At 41.8% G+C, this 25936-nt stretch overlaps 1 protein-coding gene across 1 annotated transcript in view; it reads right to left on the reverse strand.

Moving 5' to 3' along the window:
• Positions 1 to 414: 414 nt before the first annotated feature.
• The window catches only part of hp1bp3 (heterochromatin protein 1, binding protein 3), a 36173-nt gene continuing 10651 nt past the window's right edge, over positions 415 to 25936 (reverse strand). The window contains exons 7-13 of the mRNA XM_059951764.1: positions 21864 to 21947; positions 17207 to 17361; positions 16347 to 16437; positions 12394 to 12553; positions 3419 to 3530; positions 1824 to 1949; positions 415 to 1439 (exon numbers count right to left, since the gene is read on the reverse strand). Of these exons, the coding sequence (XP_059807747.1) occupies positions 1163 to 1439; positions 1824 to 1949; positions 3419 to 3530; positions 12394 to 12553; positions 16347 to 16437; positions 17207 to 17361; positions 21864 to 21947 (1005 nt within the window). The 3' untranslated portion in view covers positions 415 to 1162. The remainder of the gene's footprint in view (positions 1440 to 1823; positions 1950 to 3418; positions 3531 to 12393; positions 12554 to 16346; positions 16438 to 17206; positions 17362 to 21863; positions 21948 to 25936) is intronic.

Consider the following 25936-nt stretch of genomic DNA (forward strand, 5'->3'; position numbering starts at 1 on the left):
TGGAAGATGCAAGAAATCCAATTTACACACAGAAATCGGAAAAAAACTTAGCAAAGACACTGTTCAATACAATCAACCCAAATCTCTGCTTCTGTTCAGATGTTGCTCGGTTTATTGAGTGCTCTAATACCATCTGTTTTAACATCACAGATGCATAACCACTTCTGAAAATATTATAAACCAAAACTCACTGTTTTGGGTTTGAGAGGGTAGCTTAAAGGTAAATGTTACCTGCTGCAAAATTATGTTTAATAAGGGTAATATTAGACATAATGGACGGAAAACCTGTTCCAATATTTCTTCCTTCTTTGTCATGTTTATTTTACATTGAATGTCAGAGTGATGAAGAACCAAAAGTAACAATTCTGAAACAATTCATGTGAATTTGTAGACAAAAGATTGTTGACAACAATATACAATGTACAGTATTTTTACTAAGTGAGACAAGATTACAGAAAAAAAGCTTAACAAAATGGTGCTGCATGCAAGTACTGTACTTACAAATCTGACACTAATGCAATTATCAAAAGAGTAGCAACATTCAGTAATACACATACTGTGTACAGGCCAATTTCTTAAGACTAATCTCCAATACAAATCATACAAGGATTTTGAACAATGAACTTGTAATACCCGACTTCAAAAGGGCAAAGACACACCAAAATGCTTCCATTTTCACTTTGTAGTTACCTCATTAAGTCTTCATGTCTCAGCAGTAATGTCAAAACTCAATATACTATGGCACAGATAAACTTTTGCATTAGCTTAGGAGGATTCTCCCCTTGCCTCCCCAAAATATTTATTAACTGTACATACCAGTTACCTTATTTAAAAGAAAATTCCAACAAAATCCACATTACCATAATTTCCATTAATTCAACTGGCATTTTGGTTTGCTCCCCACTTAAAAGGTAGAAATTGAGTGTGCTGCCTATAGTTTTGTTAAAAGGTCACACACTTAAATATAAACCCATTAAACTAAAAAACATTCTTGAAACAAGTTGATGTCCAACAGCTTATCTAAAATAGCATTCTACTGAGTTATCTAAAAATAAGTATCTACTTTTTTTTTCTAGGTTAGCTGCAGAAAAGTATCATGTCACGTGGCACATTTCAAATGAGAAAACATGCACCACTAAGTAACAGCATTCCAGCCTCGCTGTTACTTTCTCTGCCTCTGTGAATACCTTGTGGTGGCCTTGGCAGGTCCTTTCACCTTCCTTGGAGTTGCAGGAGACTTTTTAGGAGACCCACGCCGAGGCTTTTGAGGTGCTGCTGGCTTTTTAGCCAATTTTGAAGACGACGGCCTTGATTTTTTAGCTGGTTTTTTTGCAGGTACTTTCTTTGACAGCATGCTCTTCTTAGCAGTAACTTCTTTCTTCGGTTTGGCAGCTTTTCGCTTCTGCAACTTGGCCTTGGCTTGTGGAATTGGCTTCTGTCTATTTAGGGTTACAAATATGATAGCATTAATATTGGTTGTTCAATAAAATGGCTCTCCTGACTGCTCATGGTTACAGTACAACTCAGTTTTTGGCATCCACCAGGGAAAAGTAGTACCAAATGGTTAAATCAAAGGACATTGGTTTAAAATCAAAGGCACTATTTTGTTGCTCTTTCCAGGTATTAAACCAATCAGCAATAGTAGCATTCTATTTTTGTTTCAGATTTCTAGTTTTTCTTCATACCCAAGGCTTTCTAATTTTTCAATGCTGACGCTCTTCATACTTATAAAATTCCTAAATGACTGTTTGGGCAATCTTGTCAATATATTAAAAATACAGCCACATTCTCAAAATCAAAATCATTTAATGGCAAATATATACCTTTTTTTAGGAGGCTCATCTTCATCAGATTCTTCTTCTGACTCTGATACCTCATCCTCATCTTCCTCTTCTACCTCAGATTCATCCTCATTCTGATGCTGCTTTTCAGGGAAAAGGACACTAGGACTAAAGAAAAATAGAAATATTTTGTCACAGTTAAGGAATATTACTCAACAGCAAGCTAGTCCCTACATTGTCAGCTAAATGGAAACGGCCTGCAGTAGCATAGGCAATTCTATTACAATTTAGACAGCGAACTACTGGAAATAAAGATGATAGAGAAAGTTAGACAGCAGAGCAGAAAGGATTCAAGAGACAGAAAAAGACAAATATGAAAAATTTGAAGCCTCACTGTCTCTCTCAGCACTTAAAAGTCAATGAAATTGTAGTCAATTGTAATGTAAAAAACTAATCTTAAGGGTTCAAGGCCTTAAAGCTGCATTTAGATTGTACCTTCATGAAAACGCCAAGCTGTCCCGTTTGGATTTGAAAAATATTGATGATCAACTTCCAGAGTAACAGAATATATTTTAAAACAAAAAGCTCCAGTTAAAACATTAGAAATAAGCAATGAATTCAATAGAAGGAAATGCTATAGTGCTCAATAGAAAGAAACACACTGCCTAAAACTGGTATCAAATTCATATTATCCAGCTTCCATAAGTATACAAAATTAAAACAAAATCCAGTGGTGTTAAAGAGATGAGAATGAAAAACCAGCACTGAAATACTAGTTCAAAGTTGTTTGACTAAAACAATGCTGTTTGCTCAAAGCATGCTAATTATCTTAAACCTGAATTACCTTGCAAATATTCAATCCCCTCTGTTGGCCAGATAGTAGTTATGAAACAGACTGAACAATCTAATCTCCTCTGATGAATCCTGCTACTCGAGATATCACCACAAGGACTCAGAATTAATTTGCCGATCCACCAGCAGCTTCAAGAAAATCAGCTGTTGCAGGGATGACACTAGGCAGAAATGGTCCAGGCCTGGGTTCTACAGATGCAACTAAGAATGAAACAGCACAGATGTCTGCTGTTGGTCACCAGTTAACTCACACTCTGGGAGCATCAAGAGAATGGTCAGCTGGTCAAAATCTAAGCTAGGGAAATGTAAAATTAAAAATTACTTGCCACTTATAAGTTGCTGTTGCAAATTCACTAAAAAAAATGGAAAGTATAATTCTTAAAACTAATTTGACAAAGGGCAATTACTGACCAAGATGGTAACTTTGGGCTTCTGAGGACCAGAACTACCAAATCAAACCCCACCATTCACACAACGAAAATGTACACAATGCAAAACATCTTACTTTCAGCAAAATATTCAAGCCTTTGAATTAGATTTCAAAAATAAAGCCTTATGCTGAACATTTAAAAAATTAATACCAGACAAACCAAAATAATAAACTTCATACAGAAGTAAGTCCTGAAGCTGACCCATTCCCTGTGCCACTTTTAATGGCTGTAGCTACCTGCAAGCGATGATGAACAAATGAGTAAATATGGGAACAAGCAAGCCCTCTTACCAAAATGTGCCAATATGTTACTGGAATTTTACAATTTTCTGTTATTAATTAGAATCATTCTTGCCTGGGGTAAAATGGGAAACAGAGCTGGAAGGAACCACTGAATCCTTTGCCAGAAATCTGTTCAATCCATCCATTTTTTTCACATTTCTGCAGTGTTCTCTTCAACATATGCACTGGAAAAAAATAAGCACAAGACAATTAAAATACTAACACTGAAAAATGCATTCATTTTGGTTACAGTGGTATAATGGGTAAAAGGAGAGACTCAAATCCATTCTTCCACGCGGAATGAACTTTGCTCTCTTTGGAAGAAAGAATAACAATTAGTACTTTAAAAAATGCCACTGCAATTTTCAATTATAGATGTTCAAATTTATCTTCTGCATGCCAAATACATGACATCTTGTTGCAACACTGATGTAAAATTTTCTCAAAGCAGGTTCAGTTCTTTTGTGATTATATGCTTCTATTATAATCAATACTGTAAATTCTGGTGTATAAGCTGAGAATTTGGCCCTAAATTTTGGTCCTAAAATTAGGGGGTTGGCTTATACAGAGGGTGCTAACTTTGGAAGAACAAATATAAGGAAGACAGGTCGTACTTACTGGCTGTTTTTGAGTCAAATTCGTTCCACTGTTGATGCATGAATTCTTTGAATGATTTGTTTAAACTCACATTTAGTGGCTGGAGCACAGACATCAAACCACTGGGGATGACTGCAATGTCCGTATTTTCAGCTTTCGATGCTGCTTTTGTCTCACCTGACAAGTGCGCTTTGAACATGTCCCAGACAAGTAGCGACTTTTCCTTCCTGAAACCTTCCGGATGTCGATGCCACACCTCTTTAACCTACTTCAAGCAACCCGCTTTGTCCATCCAGCAGCGTTCTTGAATGTATACAACACCCCGCGGGAATTTTCTGAGCAATCTTTGTTTCTTGTCTAAGCGCAAGATCACGTCTATTCATAAATCAAGTGCAACAACTTAGTGTATCTTTGAAATTTTCACTGACCTCACGGTGTTTTTCGGCCCATTTCAACGCTTGAACTCAAATCATTTCTCTGGAAACAATGTATCTAGATGATTGCTGATGATTCACCCACTCTAAACCTTTTTCTTCGAATTCTGGCCACTGGCATGTTTTCCCGTGGTTTGCACTTTTGTCTTTGGCATTTTCCTCAGTGTGTCCTCTGCCTTTCTCCATTCTCTCTCGTTTACACTAAACTAATTAGCAGCTGCAAAATTATTCGTTCCCTTAGCAAGATCAAGAACCTTCAGCTTGAAGCCAGCATCATATAGTATTTATTTTAATCTTTTGTACATGATGGTCTCAAACTCAATACTGAGTACATGTACTGATCCCGCCACCTCGTGTTATGTTTTAACAAGATTACGATGGGCACTAAATGGTTTCACGGGGGTTACATTTCATAGGATTCTTTTACCATTGGGAGCCTAATCCAAAACCTCCTTCTCTGATTTATTATTAAGAATTTGCTTTTAACACTCTACAATGTGTAGGCCTGTTTTCTTAGCAGGTACTGGTTCACAAAATTTCGAAGTTCAGAATCTGGCAAAGTTGAGTACCGGCATGTGAGATCTTGTGATCTTTTCTGGTTAAATCAAAAACCTCTACAAAAGGGGTCGGCTTATACAAAGGTAACATAAAAAAAGTCACTTTTTTAACCTTGAAAATGGGGAGTCTTCTTATACTCCAGGTCGGCTTATACACCAGAATTTACAGTATATTATTTGCTTTTGTAGAAAAATCTGAAAGCCATCTTAACCATCTCTATTCCTGCTCTCAAGTACACAGGTTAAATACTGATTGGTACCACTGCTAACATTCATTTCATGAAACCTGGTGAGATATCTGAATTATTGTAACACTCCTTCCATAATTGTGATATTCCATCCCTAGGCAAGGTATAATGATTATTATTGTAGACAATTTCTCACCTAAGTGTGCTGAAGCATGAGAAGTGATTTTATTCCTTGGCCTTATCCAAAAGTCTAAGAGGGAGAACATAGGACCTGGCACATTTAGACTTGGAAAGGGTTAGTTGTGCAGTTTCAATTACTTGGTGTGCATTCAACTAGGAAGACCAGCTCTTTGTTAAAGTAGCAATAACCACCTTGGAAAACAAGATTAGGACAGGAAGGTGCTTATATTTTTAAGTATTAAGTAAACACTGCTGTCGTTCCAAATTGAGACATTATCTTTAATATAGGAAGAATCTCTGATTTCTTGAGATGTGCAGAACTAGCTTTTGATCTCTTTACAACTCAACCAGAAAGATATTGTATGGATGGGAGCATAATGTCACAACAATTTTTCAAATCTGATTTCAGTTTAGATTTCTTCACATCTAGAGGAATATGGGGTGTCAAATGGTTGTTGTGATGTGTCTAGTGTGGTAGTGTAGTGGGTAGTGCTTGTCGCTCTCAGCTTCCACTGCTGGCTAGCAGTCTCGCAAAATGGAGAGCTGAATGTGCAAGTCTCTCCCAGCCTGTACAGACTCTCCAACAGCAAGCCTCACTTGGTGCCTCCTTTCTGGCAACACACAGAAACTGAACTTCTTTCAGACTCGGGCAGAACTAGAGGATGGGGAGAAGATCTGGCCCCTACACACGTAGGACGCAGGCTGGATACGTCCTGGTGCTTGTGAACAAAATTCTTAGCTATAGGTATATAGGCCCACTGCCTTGTGGACAGCTTCAGGAGAGTCAAAGCCTACGGGAGTAAACCCAGACAGAAAATCCAGAGTGGAGCCCCTAAGGCAGCTGAATGTCACTGAATATCCATTCGGCAGCTCCTGCAGCCAAGCATATTGCTTCACTTTCCTTTGGAATTTGCCAGTGAGGCAGAGAGGGTGATCTAAATGACTGGGCACCCTGGGATCTCTGGACCTTCTGCCCAGGCTTATGCCCTGAAGAGGTTATTCCAGTGTCACTATCTCTTGTCCTTCATCACAGGAATATGAATGACTGCACAAGTTTACAAATTACAACTCGGTCTTCATTTGTGACTTGCACTGGCAGAGATGACTAATCTTGATATGTATGGCAAGGATCTATCGGAATAAACAACATCTATCATAATTCATCTTAGGATGAGACTTGCATTCTAGAAAACCTGAGATGTCCTGAATTTTCAGAGAATGGTGTTTCTCTATGCTGCCCTCACCTGCATCTCCTTTATTTCCCATACATCTGCCTCATTCCATCCTTCACTGCCATAACTGTAATAGGGTTCCCCTTGTCCATACCTAACACTCTACGAGCTTTCATATCTACATCATCTTCTGTAACCAACACCAACTACAACAGGATCCTACCGCTAAACTCATCTTTCCCTCCCCCAACCTATATAGGCATTGGTCTCTACATGTCTCTCTTGTCCTCTTGTCTCTCTCCACTGATATCCATCCTGGCACTTATCCCTGTACATAGGACAAGTGCTACACTTCTCCTATAAATCTGTCAGAGATTTCTCAGTGGCCACCCATTGCAATTTGACTTCCCATTCCAAAGTCAGTCCTTGGCATCCTCTACTGCCACGATGAGGCCACACTCAAGTTGGAGGAACAACACATCACATTTCATCTGGGTAGCCTCTAATGATGGCATTAACACCAATTTCTCTTAACTTTCTGAAATTGCTCTGCCCTCTCTTCTCACATTTTCCAAACACCATTCTGGTTACCCTCGCACCCTCTCTATCCACTTATCACCTCCCTTTGATGCCCCTCCTCATTCCCTTCCTTTCATAGTTCACTGTCCTTTCCCATTAGATACCTTCTTCATTCGCCTATGACCTCCCACCTTATTCCATCACGCTTCCCCCACCCAACTCCCCCCTCATCTGTTTTCACCTATCACTTGGCAGCTTGTACTCCTTCCTCTCCCACCTTCTAAATCTAGATTCTTCCTTTTCCTTTCCAGTTTTGGGTTTCAGCCCAAAACATAGACTGTTAATTCCTCTCCTGGTACTATCTTATTTGTTGAGTTTTTCCAACACACTAGTGCTACTGTAACAAACACCTATTAGTAATGATACAAGTTTCTTTCACATTTAAAATCAGATGTCCAAGTTCTTCCATCTTTCAATACCTGAAGATAATGGATTTCCTAGAGAACAGTGCCATTTTCACTCAGTTCTTTTCAGCATTTTTGCAAGTGAGCTTTGTCCTTAAACTTCTCTAGTATATCTCTCTATTCTCTAGTATATCAAACTTGGCCTGCAAGTTGGTGTGTGCTGCATCTGCGAGGCTGAGTCGGGCGGCGCCATGGAAGTCTACAGCAGGGGTATTCCCTTCTGCCACTGGCATGGGATGGTGAGTCTGTCGGGACCCTGGGGACTTGTGGAAACTGTGTGGTGATTTCTTTTGAACTTATAGTCCTTTAACATCTTTGGACTATTTCTACTGTGCCCATGGTCTTTTTTTTTAAATCAATTATGCTATTGTTTGCACTGTTGTAACTATGTAGATTTGTGCAGGTCTTGTAGCTTTAGTTTTTGGTCTTGTCTGTCTGGTGGATTTGGAGCTCCTTTCCGGAGAACGCACTAAGACGGTAGCGCAATATTAATACGCAGCAGCCTCTCTGGACTCTGGATTGGGGATTGCCAAACGTTATGTGGATTTTCTGGTGTAGTCTGTTTTGTCATGTGCTTTTGTGATATCATTCTGGAGGAGCGTTGTCTCATTTTTTAACTGCATTGCATTTGTGGTTTCTAAATAATAAACTGAATCTGAATCTGAAATGACCCTATCCTAACACAGGAAATAAATTGCCCTGTTCCTCACCACCTAACCCAAAGAGAAACACTCTAGATAATTCTACTTAAAATATGACAGTCAACAAAAAGGGTTGTTAGCTCGCTGCTGACTGGAAGATGTTGCCCAATTTTTCTCAGTCTTGTACTCCACTCTTAACATATGAACTCTTCTTTTGGTCCTGGAATGACCTTTCTTTTAAATAGTTTAAAATAAATGCACTATGGAAGTTAAGGTTTCCCATGAATCTAATTCCTTCATTCCCTGCCTTGGTACTGACACCATAGAATCATGGTGTACTATATGGCCTACAGTATAAAAAGGGACTATTTTATTTTGTAGGGACACGTCGTTGCATGCGCTATTAGGTGTGTATTGATCTGTACGTGCGTGCCGAGTTCAGTTCTGCCAGTAAAGAACCATGAACCTTAGCTCCCGTCTCCAGCGATTTTATTAATAGCATTGTTGTGTAACCAGGCCACATAAACAACAAATTGGCGACGAGGTTAATGAACCTACATTGTATTGGAACGCCATGTTTTAACTAATAATGAAACTCTGAAGAATAGCGCAAGGAGTAAGCCAAGGAGCAGCAGAAAGAGGCAGAGCAAGGCCGCGAGTCTGAAAAGAAGCAGGAGCACAGCCAGGGTCGGGAATGTCAAGAGACCAAGAGACACAGTCGGAGCCACAGCACGTCCAGCCGAGACCCCAGCCAGCGCTGACCCCCAGGGACTGAGGGTCTGCCTGCCCCAGAAGGGAGATAAAAAGGAGTGACACAACACACATTTAGACAGAATGCGCTCGTGGAGCCAGCAAAAATGACATGCAAGTCCAAAAAAAAAGGAAAATAAGGGGAAAACCGAGCTTAATTAACGTAACATAGATGGCGATGTTTGGAACCATTACAGCATTTGGTAGTGGCATTGAAGACTGGACAACTTACTTTGAAAGAGTGGAGTTATATTGTCAGGCTAACAGTGTTAAGGAAGAAAGAAAGCCAGCGTCTTATTCAGTATTATGGGAGCAAAAACATACGGCCTGTTACAGAGCTTGTTAACCCCTGAAAAGCCAGCTGAAAAAACATTCAAGCAAATAGTAGACACTCTCCAATAGCATTTAAACCCCAAACCACTGGTCATTGCTGAAGGATTTAAATTTCACAATTGGAATCAGAGCGAAAATGAAAGCATTTCTGAAGACTGTGCTGATTTGAGCAAATTATCAGAAAATCGTCAATTTAGAGCTGGTCTATCGGACGCATTGAGGGACAGGTTAGTATGAAGCATGTACTGTGAAACCACACAGAAGAAGCTTCTGTGTCAGAGACCTGACATTTGAAAGAGCGTTAAACATTGCAATATCAATGGAAAAAGTGTGTTTCTGAGATGCAACAAATATCTCTGGAATATGCCACAAATAAAATGTCACTGAACAGAAATGAAGGAAAGAAATATTACCATTGTGGGAACAGGTCACGTAACCTGGATAACTGTTGGTTTAAAGAATGCAGAAACTGTGACAAACACAACAACACCTTGCCCGGACTCCCCGGACATAGAAGCAAACACTCCAGCTGTGACCACATCAGTCTCCTCCACAGATGAGCCTGTCATCAGTGCTGAGGACCCACCTGAGGTACCTGTGGAGACTCATTCCCTGAAGCAAACATTTCAAGTCAGACGTTACCTAGAGAGGCAGAGGAAACCTCCCCAGAAACTTGAGTTATAAATGGGTCTTAGACCAAAAGTAAAAACAACAAAGAAAAAAAAGGGCTTGTTATATTTGATATTATGATGTTACTTTATGATTTGATATTATTAAGTTAGTAAGTAAACAAATGGTAGGCGTTATGTTGAGGGTAGACATACTTGTTTAGCATAGTGACCCAGTAAAAAAAAAGCTGATACACTATTAAAATGAAAGGGGAGGATTGTACTGTATGGCCTACAGTATAATAAGGGGCATGCCGTTGCATGTGCTATTAGGCGCGTATTGATCTGTAAGAGTGTGCTGAGTTCATTTCTGCCAGTAAAGAACCATGAACCTTAGCTCCCATCTCCAGCGATTTTATTATAGCATTGTTGTGTAACCAGGCCACATACACAACACATAGAAAACCTACAGCACAATATAGGCCCTTCGGCCCACAGTGCTGAGCCAAACATGTACTTTAGAAATTACCTCAGGTTACCCATAGCCCTCTATTTTTCTAAGCTCCAAGTACCTATCCAGGAGTCTCTTAAAAGACCCTGCCTTCACTACTGTCACTGGCAGCCCATTCCACGAACTCACCACTCTCTCCTTAAAAAACTTACCCCTGACATCTCCTCTGTACCTACTCCCAAGCACCATAAAATTGTGTCCTTTTGTGTTAGCCATTTCAGACCTGTGAAAAAGCCTCTGATTATTCACACGATCAAAGCCTCTCATCTTATACACCTCTATCAGGTCACTGCTCATCCTCTGTCGTTCCAAGGAGAAAAGGCCAAATTCTCTCAACCTATTCTCATAGGTTATGCTCCCCAATTCAGGCAACATTCTTGTAAATCTCCTCTGCACCCTTTCTATGGTTTTCACATCCTTCCTATAGTGAGGCAACCAGAACTGAGCACAGTACTCCAAGCGGGGTCTGACCAGTGTCCTATATAGCTGCAACATTACCTCTCGGCTTTTGAACTCAGCCACAGTAAGAAAGGCCAATACACCATAGACTTCTTAACCACACAGTCAACCTGCACAGCAGTTTTGAATGTTCTATGGAGTCAGACCCCAAGATCCCTCTGATCCTCCACACTGCCAAGAGTCATACCATTAATACTATATTCTGTCATATTTGACCTACCAAAATGAACCACCTCACACTTATCTGGGTTGAACTCCATCTGCCACTTCTCAGCCGTTTTGCATCCTATCGACCCGCTGCAACCTCTGACAGCCCTCCACACTATCCACGACACCAACGACCTTAATGTCATCAGCAAATTTACTAACCCATCCCTCCACTTCTTCATCCAGGTAATTTATAAAACTCACAAAAAGGGATCCCAGAACAGATCCCTGAGGCACACCACTGGTCACTGACCTCCATGCAGAATATGACCCATTTAAAACCACTCTTTGCCTTCTGTGTGCAAACCAGTTCTGGATCCACAAAGCAAGGTCCCCTTGGATCCCATGCTTCCTTACTTTCTCAATAAGCCTTGCATGGGGTACCTTATCAAATGCCTTGCTGAAATCCACCTACTGCTCTTACCTTCATCAACGTGTTTAGCCACATCCTTAAAAAATTCAATCAGGAACGTAAGACACAACCCACCTTTGACAAAGCCATGCTGACTATTAATCATATTATGCCTCTCCAAATGTTCATAAATCCTGCCTCTCAGGATCTTCTCCATCAACTTAACAACTGCTGAAGTAAGAACCACTGGTCTATAATTTCCTGAGCTATCTGTACTCCCTTTCTTGAATAAGGGAACAACATCTACAACCTTCCAATCCTCTGGAACCTCTCCCATCCCCATGGATGATGCAAAGATCATTGTCAGAGGCTCACTAATCTCCTCTCTTGCTTCCCACAGTAGCCTGGGGTATATCTCATCCAGTCCCAGTGACTTATACAATTTGATGCTTTCCAAATGTTCCAGCACATCCTTTTTCTGAATGTCTATATGCTCAAGCTTTTCAGTCTGCTGTAAGTTATCCCTACAATTGCCAAGGTCCTTTGCTGCAGTGAATACTGAAGCAAAGTATTCATTAAGTACCTCCCTAATTTGTAAATCACCCAGTGATGTTTACATTGAAGCAAACCAAGCAAATGTTGTCATATCCCTACTTTCAAACAGATTGACAAACTATATTCTTTAATAGCAGTACCAATCAATTCAGAGGGTTGGGTTATGCACTGTGCATTATACAGGTTTTCTTACTGATGCCACACATAAAGCTTCAAGTAACCTTAAAAACACAGACACAGCATCTACTATCACCAGATGTTTAAGGTTCATTAAGTCTCACCTAAACTATGTTTATTCATTATTAGATAATATTTCAAACAAATGTCCACAGTCAATATATAATTTGATGCAACATGCAAGTATAAAGAATGCCAACTTGTCAAACTTTAGCAGCAACTTAAGTCAGCCATAAATACTTTCACAATTACACCAGCAGTTTCCAGATCATAAAATTAGATCTCAAGTAACTTTTTAATGAAGTAATGTAAACTAAAGATAAGAAAGATAAAGTTCAACTTACTCTGGAAATTTGAATTTGTTGCAGGAACTTTCTCTGAAACATATTTTTTAAGTGCTGTGGTTGAACAAGTTTTTGGTTCATTCATGGCCGTTATAGCACTTAGAATTGCATCCTCAAATGGACCTCCAGTTAACAATGGCTTGTCTCCAGCCTTTTTAAGCTGCAACAGGAAGATGGAAGAAATAAAACCTAACAAAAGATTCTAAACACTAATCAAGTTTCAATATTATATAACAAGTGGAGCTAAGACGTAGATCTTTGTGTTCACTATGCAAGTTACACAACCTTGGGTAAAAACAGGACAATGGGATGGTTCTGCCCAGTTTAACCAAATTTAACTAAAGCCTCCATGTGAGAGTTCATCCCTGCCCAAATTCACTAACCAATGTCTGACTGCAGTTATATAATCCAGTGGTTCTCAACCTTTTTCTGCTCGTGCCCAACTTGTGACTTTCATTTAGCTCTGTGGCCAGTCCCTTAGTTGCTAATGTTATTTTTGGTCAACTGTACTAATTATTCTAATAAACGTCAATATTTATGTTTCAACAGGTTATAGGTAATATGTTAAATATAGTGTTACGGGTATATATGAAAACTAAGTCTATTTCAAAGCTCTGAATAAGATACTTTATTTATAATATATTTATAAAATATTCTTCCAAGCAGCAACAATAAAGAGCTTAACATTGTTACTTAGGGTATTTATTGAGATCCTTGCAAATGATGCAAACTAGCGAGTTTTTGAATTATCTAGTTACAACTTGGTTAAAGATAATCAAAGATCACCTCTCTTTACATCAAGACGGTTACAAGCTTTTGAAGCAGGTGAAGAGCTTAACTAAAACCACACTGAACTAGGAAAGAGGTGGAAAATCCAACTGAAAACAACTTTGTTTTCTCCCAGAGCTGTGGAAACTTATTTTGAATATACCTTATTATCCAGAAATTTTGCTTGCTGCATTTGAATTTTGCTTGAACTGTTAGATCAACATCATTCACTTTCACCCCAAATGGATCCATCACCCAATCTGGAAATATGCATCTCCAGTAGGTTGCCGAACCAAAATTCGCTATCAATGTGCAGTTGTTTCAAATGATTAAGATATACAATCAGATCATCATCATTCTATTCTATTTTAAGAGTGGCCAGTAAAGGAAATTGCATAAGCTCGTGACGTCCAATATTGATGCTGAAAAGTTTTAGAGTTTCCCAGGGAAAGTAGTAGCCTCTTTGCATGATATGAGATTGCAGTTTTTTTCCTGGTAACTGTTTAATAAATTCAGTTTTTCAAATATACCCAGCAGGTAAAATGTCAGACTTAGCAGGGACAATGTGTTCTTATAACTTAGAAATGCTACAATACTATCCCAAGGTACAACAAAGTGATGAACACAATTATCTTTCGATAACCTTCAGATCTCTGATTGCATTAGTATCCATTCAACAAAAATACCTACTTGTTTTTCCTCACAAAGTTGTTGAAAAAGGTGCTCATGAAATGCATTTGATTTGATGAAGTTAAAGTTGTGCATGGTCAAGCAGGAAGCAGGCATTGACACCCCCTCCAACACAATGCTGTTTCACTGCCTCATTTGCATCTAGTATACATTTTCAGGAGAGAGAGGGAGAGTGTGTGTGTACATACACACACATATAAATATACATACAGTGGCATGCAAAAGTTTGAGCACCCCTACTCAAAATTTGTTGCTGTGAATAGCTAAGCATGTAAAAGATTACCTGATTCCCAAAAGGCATAAAGTTAAAGATGACACATTTCTTTAATACTTTAAGCAAAATTACTTTTTTATTTCCATCTTTTACAGTTTCAAAATAACAAAAAAGGAAAAGGGCCTGAAGCAAAAGTTTGGGCACCCTGCATGGTCAGTACTTCGTAACAGCCGCTTTGGCAAGTGTCACAGCTTGTAAATACTTTCTGTACCCAGCTAAGAGTCTTTCAATTCTTGTTTGGGGGATTTTTGCCCATTCTTCCTTGCAAAAGGCTTCTAGTTCTGTGAGATACTTGGGCTATCTTGCATGCACTGCTTTTTTGAGGTCTATCCACAGATTTTCGATGATGTTTAGGACAGGGGATTGTGAGGGCCATGGCAAAACCTTCAGCTTGCGCCTCTTGAGATAGTCCATTGTGGATTTTGAGGTGTGTTTAGGATCATTATCCTGTTGTAGAAGCCATCCTCTTTTCATCTTCAGCATTTTTTTTAAACAGACGGTGTGATGTCTGCTTCTAGAATCTGCTGGTATTTAACTGAATTCATTCTTTGCTCTACCAGCAAAATGTTCCCCGTGCCACTGGCTGCAACACAAGCCCAAAGCATGATCGATCCACTCACGTGCTTAACAGTTGGCGAGATGTTCTTTTCGTGAAATTCTGCACCCTTTTTTCTCCAAACATACCTTTGCTCATTGCAGCCAAAAAGTTCTATTTTAACTTCATCAGTCCACAGGACTTGTTTCCAAAATGCATCAGGCTTGTTTAGATGTTCCTTTGCAAACTTCTGATGCTGAATTTTGTGCTGAGAATACAGGAAAGGTTTTCTTCTGATGACTCTTTCATGAAGGCCATATTTGTGCAGGGGTCGCTACACAGTAGAACCGTGCACCACCACTCCAGTCTGCTAAATCTTCCTGAAGGTCTTTTGCAGTCAAATGGGGGTTTTGATTTGCTTTTCTAGCAATCCTATGAGCAGTTCCCTCGGAAAGTTTTCCTGGTCTTCCAGACCTCAACTTTACCTCCACTGTTCCTGTTAACTGCCATCCCTTAATTACATTACGAAGTGAGGAAATGACTACCTGAAAACGCTTTGCTGTCTTCTTACAGCCTTCTCCTGCTTTGTGGGCACAATTTATTTTAATTTTCAGAGTGCTAGGCAGCTGCTAGAGGAGCCCATGGCTGGTGATTGCTGAACAAGGTTTGAAGAGTCAGGGTATTTATAAAGCTTCGAAATTTGCATCACCTGGCCTTTCCTAATTATGACTGTGTAGAAGCTAACAAGCTAATTAAGGTCTGAGACCTTGGTAAAAGTTATCTGAGAGCTCAAATCTCTTGGGGTGCCTAAACTTTTGCATGGTGTTCCTCTCCTTTTTTTTCCCACTCTAAAATTGTATGAAAGAAAAATAATCCACTAATCTTGCTTAAAATGTTGAAAAGAATGTTTCATCTTTAACTTTATGACTTTTGGAGATCAGTTCATCTTCTACACACTTACTATTCATAGTAACAGAAATTTTGACTGGGGTGCCCAAACTTTTGCATGCCACTGTATATATGTATTTCTTGTTTTTGTTTCTTGTTTTTTTAACTTGTGGCCCCTATGAAATGACCCCAGCAGGGAGTGGGGGGGGGGGGGGGGGGGGGGGGGGGGAAAGAATATTGCCTACATTGAGACCCACTGATTTAATTTAAAAAAACCAACTTATTTCTTCTTCTGCTCTCTAATAATTAATACCAAACATCAGTATCCATTCAGGAAGTAGTAGTAGTGTGATCACTCCAGTCAAGTATTAAGTTCTCTTAAAGGGTTGTCAATTGGTAGGTCCTCAGGTGGCCGTAGAAGTCAATCTGGGATCCACATACTTTGGTGCAGTGTAAGCAAGAGTAAGTGGTGGCTGTGGTTAGTGGTTGGATCTTTTGACTGTTCAATATCAGGAGTCCTGCAACAACTGCATGTCAGTTTCCTTTACTCTCAGGATCTTTGTGAAGAGGTAAAAATTAAAATGATAAATGATATATACAATGAAATTTGTTTTGAGGATATTCCAACAAATTAATAAAATCCCAAATTGGGGTGAGAGCAGAGGATGACACAAAATCCTCAGGATAATTTCCAAAAGGTGGTGAGACTGAAGTGTATTTCAATGCAGCAGAACGCATGTACCTTAAACTGACAACCTTGCCCATCCATTTTTCACATCTAGCATTAGTGGTTCTTACCTGGAATGTGCCCGATGCTCCCTTGCCAGTGATCTGCTCCAGCTGACCCTTATCTACAGCTCTTTGCAAAGCCTGTTTAAGTAAATATGGCCTGCAAATCAAGCACATGCAAAATAATTGTCAATGTTAGAAATACAACAGGAAAAAAAAAATCAACATTACAACCCCACATCATTCATGCCTCACAGAAATGAACAGCCTATTTCATGTACTGAGAATGGCAGGATTTTGTAGCAAGGCTAAAAAAGGTTTAGTAGCACACTAAAGTACTTTTCCTGACCATGAGTCACTTAATTTCTACTTTGTTCTTCCCAGAGAAAGGGAAGATGATCATGCTCACCAGTGAATGGGACAGATAGATGGAAAAGGTAAAACAGAGCAATGCAGAGGGAAAAGAAATCACACAGAGGGGATAAACACTAGGCCATAAGAATAAAAGCTGCTATGAAGTAACATTGCTGCTCTGAACTTCTTCCCTTTTGTATGCATGTAACTTTATGTTCTCTCTGTCTTACTATGACTAACATTTGGTGACTATGGTTAAATTAGAAAACTATTCTCCTTTTTTTGCCTCTACTGTCTACGATTTAATTTTGGAGGATAACTTGCATAGCTAAAATTCAGTTTGCTCAGCAGAAGTAGTCAGTTATCTAACCAATTAAGACTGAAAATACAACTTTACCCGACAAATAAACCTGAGCAATGGGCAACCTTACTTCACCTGGTGACCGATCTTCAAAAATGAAAAAAAGACCATGCTAATAGAATCCATAGTCTTTCAAGCTGAATCTTAAAGTAGAGGTTTACACTTTAGTTGTGGTCTTGGGCAAATGCACGAATATAAATCTTCACTTTCATACCTGCTCTCAGCATTCAGTTTGGGGTAATATTGAAGGAGATACTTCTTTATAAGACTGTATGATGCCTCTTTAGGTTCACATAGCTTTGTAAATGCCAGTGGTAGTGCATCCTCCAGTTTTATTGGCTGCTCCGTTGGTCCAGATGAAGCAGATTTCTATTAAAAAAGAATAGCATGCTTGATTAAAAACAACTTTTCTTAAATCCATTTAAATTGTCAGCACAGAGGTACAAAATGCAAAGTTTGAGGCAATCAAGGTCCGACTTCAACTCAGACTGATGGACTGAAAAGTGAAAAAAAGGTTATCAATATGGCAATTTTATGAATCAGTGAAAAATTGTGACCAAGAAACTGCAAAAAAAAAAGTGAAAGTTCAGATGGTCATTTCTGCTAATGCTCACAAGGTCTATTCACTAGTATGAAACAGAGCTTGGTAACCTGATTACAGACAAGAACCAACTGTATGATAAAACATTTGAAGAGTTGGATGTACTGTTTCACTTAAAATATCAACCAATAAAAAAGCACTCTAGATGTACAAGTTGACATAAAGTGCATATACAAAATATAGTTAAATATACAAAGCTACATGTGCAAGAAACTGTTTGTGAACCCTTTGCAATTACCTGGTTTTCTGCATAAATTATTCATAAAATGTGGTCTGATCTTCATCCAAGTCACATTAACAGACCAGCACAATCTGCCAAAACTAATAACTGACAATTGTACTTCTTCTCGTCAATACTGAGTACACCATTTAAACAATCACAGCCTAGTTCAAAAAAATGTGAACCTCTGGGGTAATGCCTTCTACAAAAGCTATTTGAAGTCAGGTGTTCCAATCAATGAGAGGAGATTGGAGGTGTAGGTTGTCGAGGTGCCCCTCCCTATAAAAAAACATACAAAGTCAGGTTACTGACAGAGGCTGCTCTTCTCAAGAAAGATCTGTTTAGGTGCACCATGCCTCGATCAGAAACATCTTTCAGAGGACCTCAGAATATCGTAGAGATGCATGAAGCTGAAAAAGGCTACAAAAACATTTCTAAAGACCTGAGCGCTCATCTGTCCACTGTAAGAGAAAGTGTCTACAAATGGAGGAAATTCAGTACAGTTGCTATTCTCAATAGGAGCGGGTGTTCTGCAAAGACCACACCAAGAACACAACATGCAATGTTGAAGGAGGTGAAAAGCAAGACCTGCAGAAATCTCTAGAACTTGTCTCTAATCATGTGTCCGCTATAAGAAAAACACTAAACAAGAATTGGGTTAATGGAAGGACAATATGGAGGAAACCAATGCTCTCCAAAAAAAAAGATGCATGTCTCAAAGTTGCAAAAGACCACCTGAATGTCCCACAACACTTCTGGGACAATGTTCTGAGGACAGATGAGACAAAAGTTGAACTTTTTGGCAGATTGGAGGAAAAAGGGCATTGCATACAAAAACCAAAACCTCATTGCAATTGTGAAGAATGGTGGAAGGAGCATCATGGTTTGGGGCTGCTTTACTGTTTCAGGGCCTGGATGGCTTGCAATCGTTGCGGCAACAATGAATTCAAAATTGTATCAAGACATTTTACAGGAGAATGTCAACGTAGCGGTCCATCACCTGAAGCTTAATAGAAGTTGGTTGATACAAGACAATGATCTGAAACATAAGAGTAAATCAACAGAATGGTTTAAAAAGAAGAAAATCCATGTATTGGAATAGCCAAGTCAGAGTTCAGACCTTAACCTAGTTGATACCTGAAGAGGGCTGTACATGCAAGGCATCCCAGAAATACTGATGAACTGAAACAGTTTTGTATGGAAGAGTGATCTAAAATTCTTCCTTGTCTTTGTGCAAGTCTGATCAGCTGCTACAGGAAACATTTGTGTAAGGTTATTGCTGCTAAAGGAAGTTCCACCAGTTACTAAATTCAGGGTTCACATACTTTTTCCAGTGTGGACTGTGAACGATTAAACAATGTGTCCAATAAGGACATGAAAAGTACAATTGTTTGTCTGTTATTAGTTTCAGCAGATTGTTTTTGTCTATTATTGTGACTTAGATAAAGATGAGACCCCATTTTATGAGTAATTAATGCAGAAAACCAGGTAATTGCACAAAGGGTTCACAAACTTTTTCTTGCAACTGTATGCTGTTATTTGCGCTGTCATAAGTAATGTGTACTAGGTGGTAGCAGGGTGTTCAGAAGTCTCACAGCCTGGAGTAAGAAGCCGTTATCCAGCCCAAATCCTTGTTCTTATACTGCAGTAGCTTCCACCCACAAGAGATTGTAGGATGGATAGGAAGGGTCCTTGACAATGCTGAGGGCTCTGTGAACGCAGCACTTCAGGCAAATGTCTTAGAAATGGGGAAGGGAGGAGGTGGAGAAGAGAGATTGAACAGTCCTCATAACCATAGCAGTGCAGATGCCTTGCAATTCCCATGTGCAACGGTGATACAGCTGGTCAGGACATCCTTGATTGTGCTCTGGTAGACTGTAGTTAGAATGGGGGTAGTGAGCCTCACTCACCTCAATGTTCTCAGGAAGTGGAGGTGCTGCTGTGCTCTCTTGACTAAAGAGGTGGTGTTCAGGGACTAGGTGAGATCATCTGTCATATGCACTCCAAGAAACTTGGTGCTCATGACTCGCTCCATGGAGGAGTCATTGATGTGCAATATAGAGTGGTCAGTCTGCACCAGTCCACAAGCCGCTCTACTTCCTCTCCAGATTCCAAGTCATCATAGTTGCTGATGAGGCCAATCACTGTAGTGTCATCAGCGAACTTAATGATGAGGTTAGAGTTGGATCTAGCAGTACAGTCGTGCGTCATCATTGTGAACAGTGGTGGGCTGAGTAGTAGTGGGTAGTATGCAAGTCTGAGGGGATCAGTGCTCACTGTGATGGTGATGCTGCTGCAAACACTGACTCAGGTCACTCTGTCAAAAAGTCCAATATCCAACAAAGACAGTTTACTCACCAGCTTCTGAGGAATGATTGCATTGAACGATTAGATATTTTCTTAAGCAATTTAGGACATTGAAGCAATAATAAATACTGTTAGGCAATGAACAAATCATTCGAAAATAAATTCCAAATAGAAATATTCCACTTGTGACCCAAATACTTGCAATGTGGACATGTAAATGCATCTAGCCCTCAAAAAAATGCTTCTGAAGCTCCCTACTGGCCTCATACATTTCCAATATTAATGATGAGCAAGACATGACATGCTGGAAGAACTCATTGGATCAGGCATCATCTATGGAGGAAAGCAAGAGTCAACCCTTCATCAAACGTCAACAATCCAATTTCCTCAATAGATGCTGCCTGACTCGCTGAGTCCCTCCAGCATCTGCTGTTTGCATCATAATAAATTATGAACTCAAATGCCCTAATATTAAGTACCATGGGACCCACCGGATGGAACTATGGTAAAATTCTGATAATCCAGTACCCAATTGTTTAGCAACTGCCCAGTCATCAGTCCATGGTGTCAATTATGGATCCAGTCAGTAACACAGCGCATCTTCTTAGTCTTCTGCTGCTGCAGCCCATCCACTTCAAGATTTGACATGTGCATTCGGAGATGCTCTCTTGCACACAACTATTGTAATGCATGGTTATTTAAGTTAACATCTCCTTCCTGCCAGCTTGAACCAGTCTGGCCATTCTCTTCTGGCCTCTCTCATTAATAACAAAGCATTTTTGCCTACAGAACTGCCACTCACTGGATGCTTTTTTTTAGTTTCTCACTCCATTCTCTGTAATCTCTGGAGATTGCTGTGCACGAAAATCCCAGAAGATCCAGTCAGTAAATGGGGTTCAGGACCGTAAGGCGTGGTGGGAATACCACAGGTCATTCAAGTTAAAATTGTTATTTCCCACTTTATTCAAACTCATCAGGTTCACTGGAAAATTTATTATCCGGATAAAAGAGACTGCAAACACTGGAATCCAGAGAAACTCAGGCAGCAAGTGTAGAAACAGAAGGATTGTCAATGTTTCTGGTTAAAATCCTGCATCATGGCTGACAGTAGAGGGCAGTATGGAGGGTAGGGTGAAAGTAGTGATGGGCAAAAGAACTGATATGCTGAACAGTGGAACCAGATAAAGGAGGGATGGTAGGAAGATGTAACTGGTGGGGAGAGGGGTGGTTGAGAGAACCTGGGTGGAAATATGGGTTGAAGCTTACCTGAAATTGGAAATTTCAATGTGCATGCCATTGGGTTGCAGACAACCAAGGCAGAATGAAGTATCATTCTCCTAGTTTGCATTTGGCCTCACCATCACAGTGAAGGACATTGACAGGTCAATGTAGGAATGGGAGCGGTAGGTGAAATGATAAACTGAGAGCTCATGCGAACTATCTCCACTTATCAACATTCAACTCCTAATTCTACATCCACTCTCCCCCTTAGCTCTAGTTGCTCATCACCTCCCTCCTTGCCTAGTTCTACGTATACTGGTCATCTCTGCTGTACTTTCTCAGCCCACATGTTAAGTCTTAATCCAAAACATAGATTATTTAGAGTTACAGGTCTGCCAAAGCTGCACACTGCACTCCTGACATGAAAAAAACTCAAACAAAATAGTAAACGCTGTTGGTAAAAGAGCAAAAGACAAGAAAAATATTAATATTCCATTTTTACACCAATAGCAATGCAATTACCTTTTTGTCATGTTTCGATTTATGTGATTGTTTCCCTGCATTTGACACAACCACAAAACTTCCAGAGGCACCTTTTCCTTTCACCTGAAGAACAGGATGCATTCAAGATTATTCTTGTATGTAATGCACTGTAAATAGTAAACTAGCTTGGGAGGTCAATAGCAATATTATCATGCATTTACAAGAAGTTATTCATCTTGTTACCTGGAACAGTTTTTCAGAAGGTTAACAATTATACAAAACAATCCATCACACTCTCACTCTTTTTGGTGGACTAAAATTTCAATGAAATTTAGACATTACTGAACTCAAAATGAGACACCAATAGTGACAGAATGCACTCAGTTGCCACTTTATTAGATACCCCCTATACCTAATAAAGTAGCCATTGAGTGGTCTGCTGCTGCAGTGTATCCACTTCAAGGTTTGATGTGCTGTGCATTCAGAGATGCTCTTCTGCACCATTGTTGTAGCATGTGCTTGGCCATTCTCTTCCAACCTCTCAGAAGTTGCTGCCACATGATTGGCTGATTAGATATTTGCATTAACAAGGTGTAAAGGTATACCTAATAAAGCAGCCAGAGTGTAGAACTTGTTCAGTCTGAATTATTATTCAGTACTCCCAAGTAAGCCAGAGTATATTTAGACAAATAGCAGAGTAAAGACATCAACCTCCAAATATAACCACCTCTCCCTTGCAATGTGTTTTCACCAAATCCTCCTTCAGACTCCTACCCAAAACCATTGCTCTGTCATCCTTGCAAAGCAACCATGTTATTACAATGTGCTGTTCTGATGTGTACTGATTCCAAAGACATTTCAGAATTCCTTGGGCCTAGCCTTGGAAAGTTTAAACCAGTCAAATAGGGAATACAAAAGACACACCTTGGCTCCAATAGCAATATCATTTCCCATAGTCCTTTCTTTTTTTTTGCAAACATGCTCAATCTACTAAATGTTCCTCAAATTGTAATCCCTCCATTCAGCAAAGTATTATGTTTGTATTGTAGCAATTACAACTTCACACTATGTTCTAGGTACAGATGAACCATTATTTATGAAATGTAAACATGTACCCACTATCCTAGCAATGGAGAGGACCAATTTAGAAGTCAGATAAGCAAGGAGGAAAAAAGCAATACTGTAGTGGTGTGCTACACGCAGTGCTAAAATAACGACACGGAGTCGGTAAACAGCAGTTAAAGAAGATTTTATTCGAACTTCGCGGCTTCGCTTTAAAGCCTCACTGATCCCACCCTCCCCGGGCGCGGATGCTGTAGGAGGCACATACTCACAGTCCCGCGCAAGCTTTTCCCTTTGTTGGTGAAGCAGACCTGGCACCCTTTTGGGACTGGCCTTTATGCCGGCACGCTGGCTATTTGTGAGCTGGTTCGAGTGCACTAGGAAGTGGATCGCCACATAACCCCCCCCCCCCCCCCCCCCCCCAGAACTGGCGATACACCCCCCAATGTCCACAGTCTGGGCTGGACCCTGTTTGGGAGGTCAGCCCCTGCGCCATGGTGCCGGGAACTCGACTGGTTGCGCCACATCCACATTGGCCGGTTTGAGTCGGTCCACTGTGAAAACCTCCTCTCTCCCCCCAACGTCCAGCACGAATGTGGACCCATTGTTCCTGAGCACCGTAAACGGCCCCTCGTAAGGCCGTTGCAGCGGTGGCCGATGCCCGCCCCTTCGTACAAACACAAACTTACAGTTCTGCAGGTCTTCAGGTATGCTGGTCGGGTTCTGCCTATGCTGCGAAGTGGGTATGGGGGCCAGGTGGCCAAGCCTCTCATGTAGTCTGCCCAGGACTGCTGCGGGTTCTTCGTCGTGCCCCCTTGGGGCTGGTATGAACTCCCTGGGGATGACCAGGGGTGCACCGTACACCAACTCGGCCAACGAGGTGTGCAGATCGTCTTTAGGTGCCGTGCAGATGCTGAGTAGGACCCAGGGAAGCACGTCCACCCAGCTAGCTCCTCGTAGGCGGGCCATGAGAGCCGACTTTAGGTGACGGTGGAAATGCTCCACCAGGCTGTTAGACTGTGGGTGGTAGGCAGTTGTGTGGTGAAGCTGTGTCCCCAAAAGGCTGGCCACAGCTGACCACAGGCTGGAGGTGAACTGGGCGCTTGTCGGAGGTAATGTGGGCCGGTACACCAAAGCGGGACACCCAGGTGATCAGTACCCGGGCGCAAGATTCGGAGGTGGTGTCGGTGAGCAGGATCGCCTCTGGCCATCTGGTGAACCGGTCCACGATAGTGAGGAGGTGCCGCGCTCTGCGCGACACTGGCAGGGGGCCCACAATACCCACATGAATGTGGTCGAAACGCCGGTGGGTGGGGTGGAACTGCTGCGGCAGAGCTTTGGTGTGCCGCTGCACCTTGGATGTCTGGCAGTGCATGCACGTTTTGGCCCATTCACTGTCCTGCTTGCGGAGACCGTGCCAAATGAACATGCTAGAGACCATCCGGACGGTTGTCCTGACGGAGGGGTATGCTAAGTTATGAATGGAGTTGAAAACACGGCACCGCCAGTTTGCCGGGACAACGGGACAGGGTTGGCTGGTGGTGACGTCACAGAGTAGGGTCCTCTCATCTGGGCCTACGGGGAGGTCCTGGAGCTGCAAACCGGAGACTGCGGTTCTGTAACTAGGGATCTCCTCGTCTGCCTGCTGCGCCTCAAAGTCTACCCCTTGGGAAAGGGCATGAATGTTAGGGAGAGAGAGCGCGTCCGCCACGACATTGTCTTTATCCGAGACGACATTGTCCTTACCCGAGACGTACCGGACATCCATCGTGTATTCAGAGATTTAGGACAGATGGCACTGCTGACGGGACGACCAGGGGTCGGACACCTTCGTGAACGTAAAGGTAAGTGGCTTGTGGTCTGTGAATGCGGTGAAGGGCCTACCTTCCAAGAAGTACCTGAAATGCCGGATTGCCAGGTATAGCGCCAACAGTTCCCGGTCGAAAGTACTGTATTTGAGCTCGGGCTGTCGCAGGTGTTTGCTGAAAAATGCCAGGGGTCGCCAGCGACCCGTGATGAGTTGCTCCAGTATCCCACCGCTTTGGGCACCACGTGCAGGGGGGAGGCCCATGGGATGTCGGACCTCCGTATGATCCCCAATTCCTCCATACTCTTGTCCTCCTTCGCCAGTTGGAGCTTGTCTGGGGGAAGCCTTCAGGCATGGGCGTGGAGGGGTAGTCCTTGTGTCAGGATGTAGTGCTGTACGCCATGTCTGGGCATGGCTGCCGTGAACTGCGGTGCCAGAACCGATGGGAAATCCGCCAGGACCCTGGTGAAGTCGTTGTCGGACAGCGTGATGGAGTCGAGGTGAGGGGCTGGCAACTGGGCTTCACCCAGGGAGTACGTCTGAAAGGTCTAGGTGTGGACCAGTCTCTTCCTGGGCAGGTCGACCAGTAGGCTGTGAGCCCGAAAAAAATCCACACCCAGAAGCGGTTGGGCTAAGGCAGCCAGTGTGAAGTCCCATGTGAACCGGCTGGAGCCAAACTGTAGCTGCACCGTACGGGTGCCATAGGTCCTTACTGTGCTGCCGTTCACGGCCCTCAGGGGGGGACCCGGTGCTCTGCTGCGGGTGTCGTAACTCGTCGGAGGTAAGACACTGATCTCGGCACCGGTGTCGACCGAAAAACGGTGTCCCAACCGCTTGTCCCTCACATACAGGAGGCTATCCCGATGGCCAGCCGCCGTAGCCATCAGCGGCGGCTGGCCCTGGCGTTTCCCGGGAACTTGCAGGGCGGGCTACAGCGGCAGGCTTCTGCGCCCCACCGCTGGTGATAGAAGCACCATTGTTCGTTGAGCTCCCCATCCCTGCCTCTGGGGTTAGCGGGCTCTGTGGCCGGGCCGGGTCAGGTTTGCTGCTGGGAGCGCGGCCTGGTGATCTGTGCGACAGAGGCCCCACTCACCTTCTTGGCGTTCCACAGCAAGTCCGCCTGGGCTGTCACCTTCCGGGGGTCACTGAAATCCGCGTCGGACAACAGCAGGCGTATGTCCTCGGGCAGCTGCTCCAGGAATGCCTGCTCAAAACATGAGGCAGGGCTTGTGTCCGCCGGCCA

The sequence above is a fragment of the Hypanus sabinus genome, chromosome 27 (assembly GCF_030144855.1).
Source record: "Hypanus sabinus isolate sHypSab1 chromosome 27, sHypSab1.hap1, whole genome shotgun sequence".
NCBI lineage: Eukaryota > Metazoa > Chordata > Chondrichthyes > Myliobatiformes > Dasyatidae > Hypanus > Hypanus sabinus.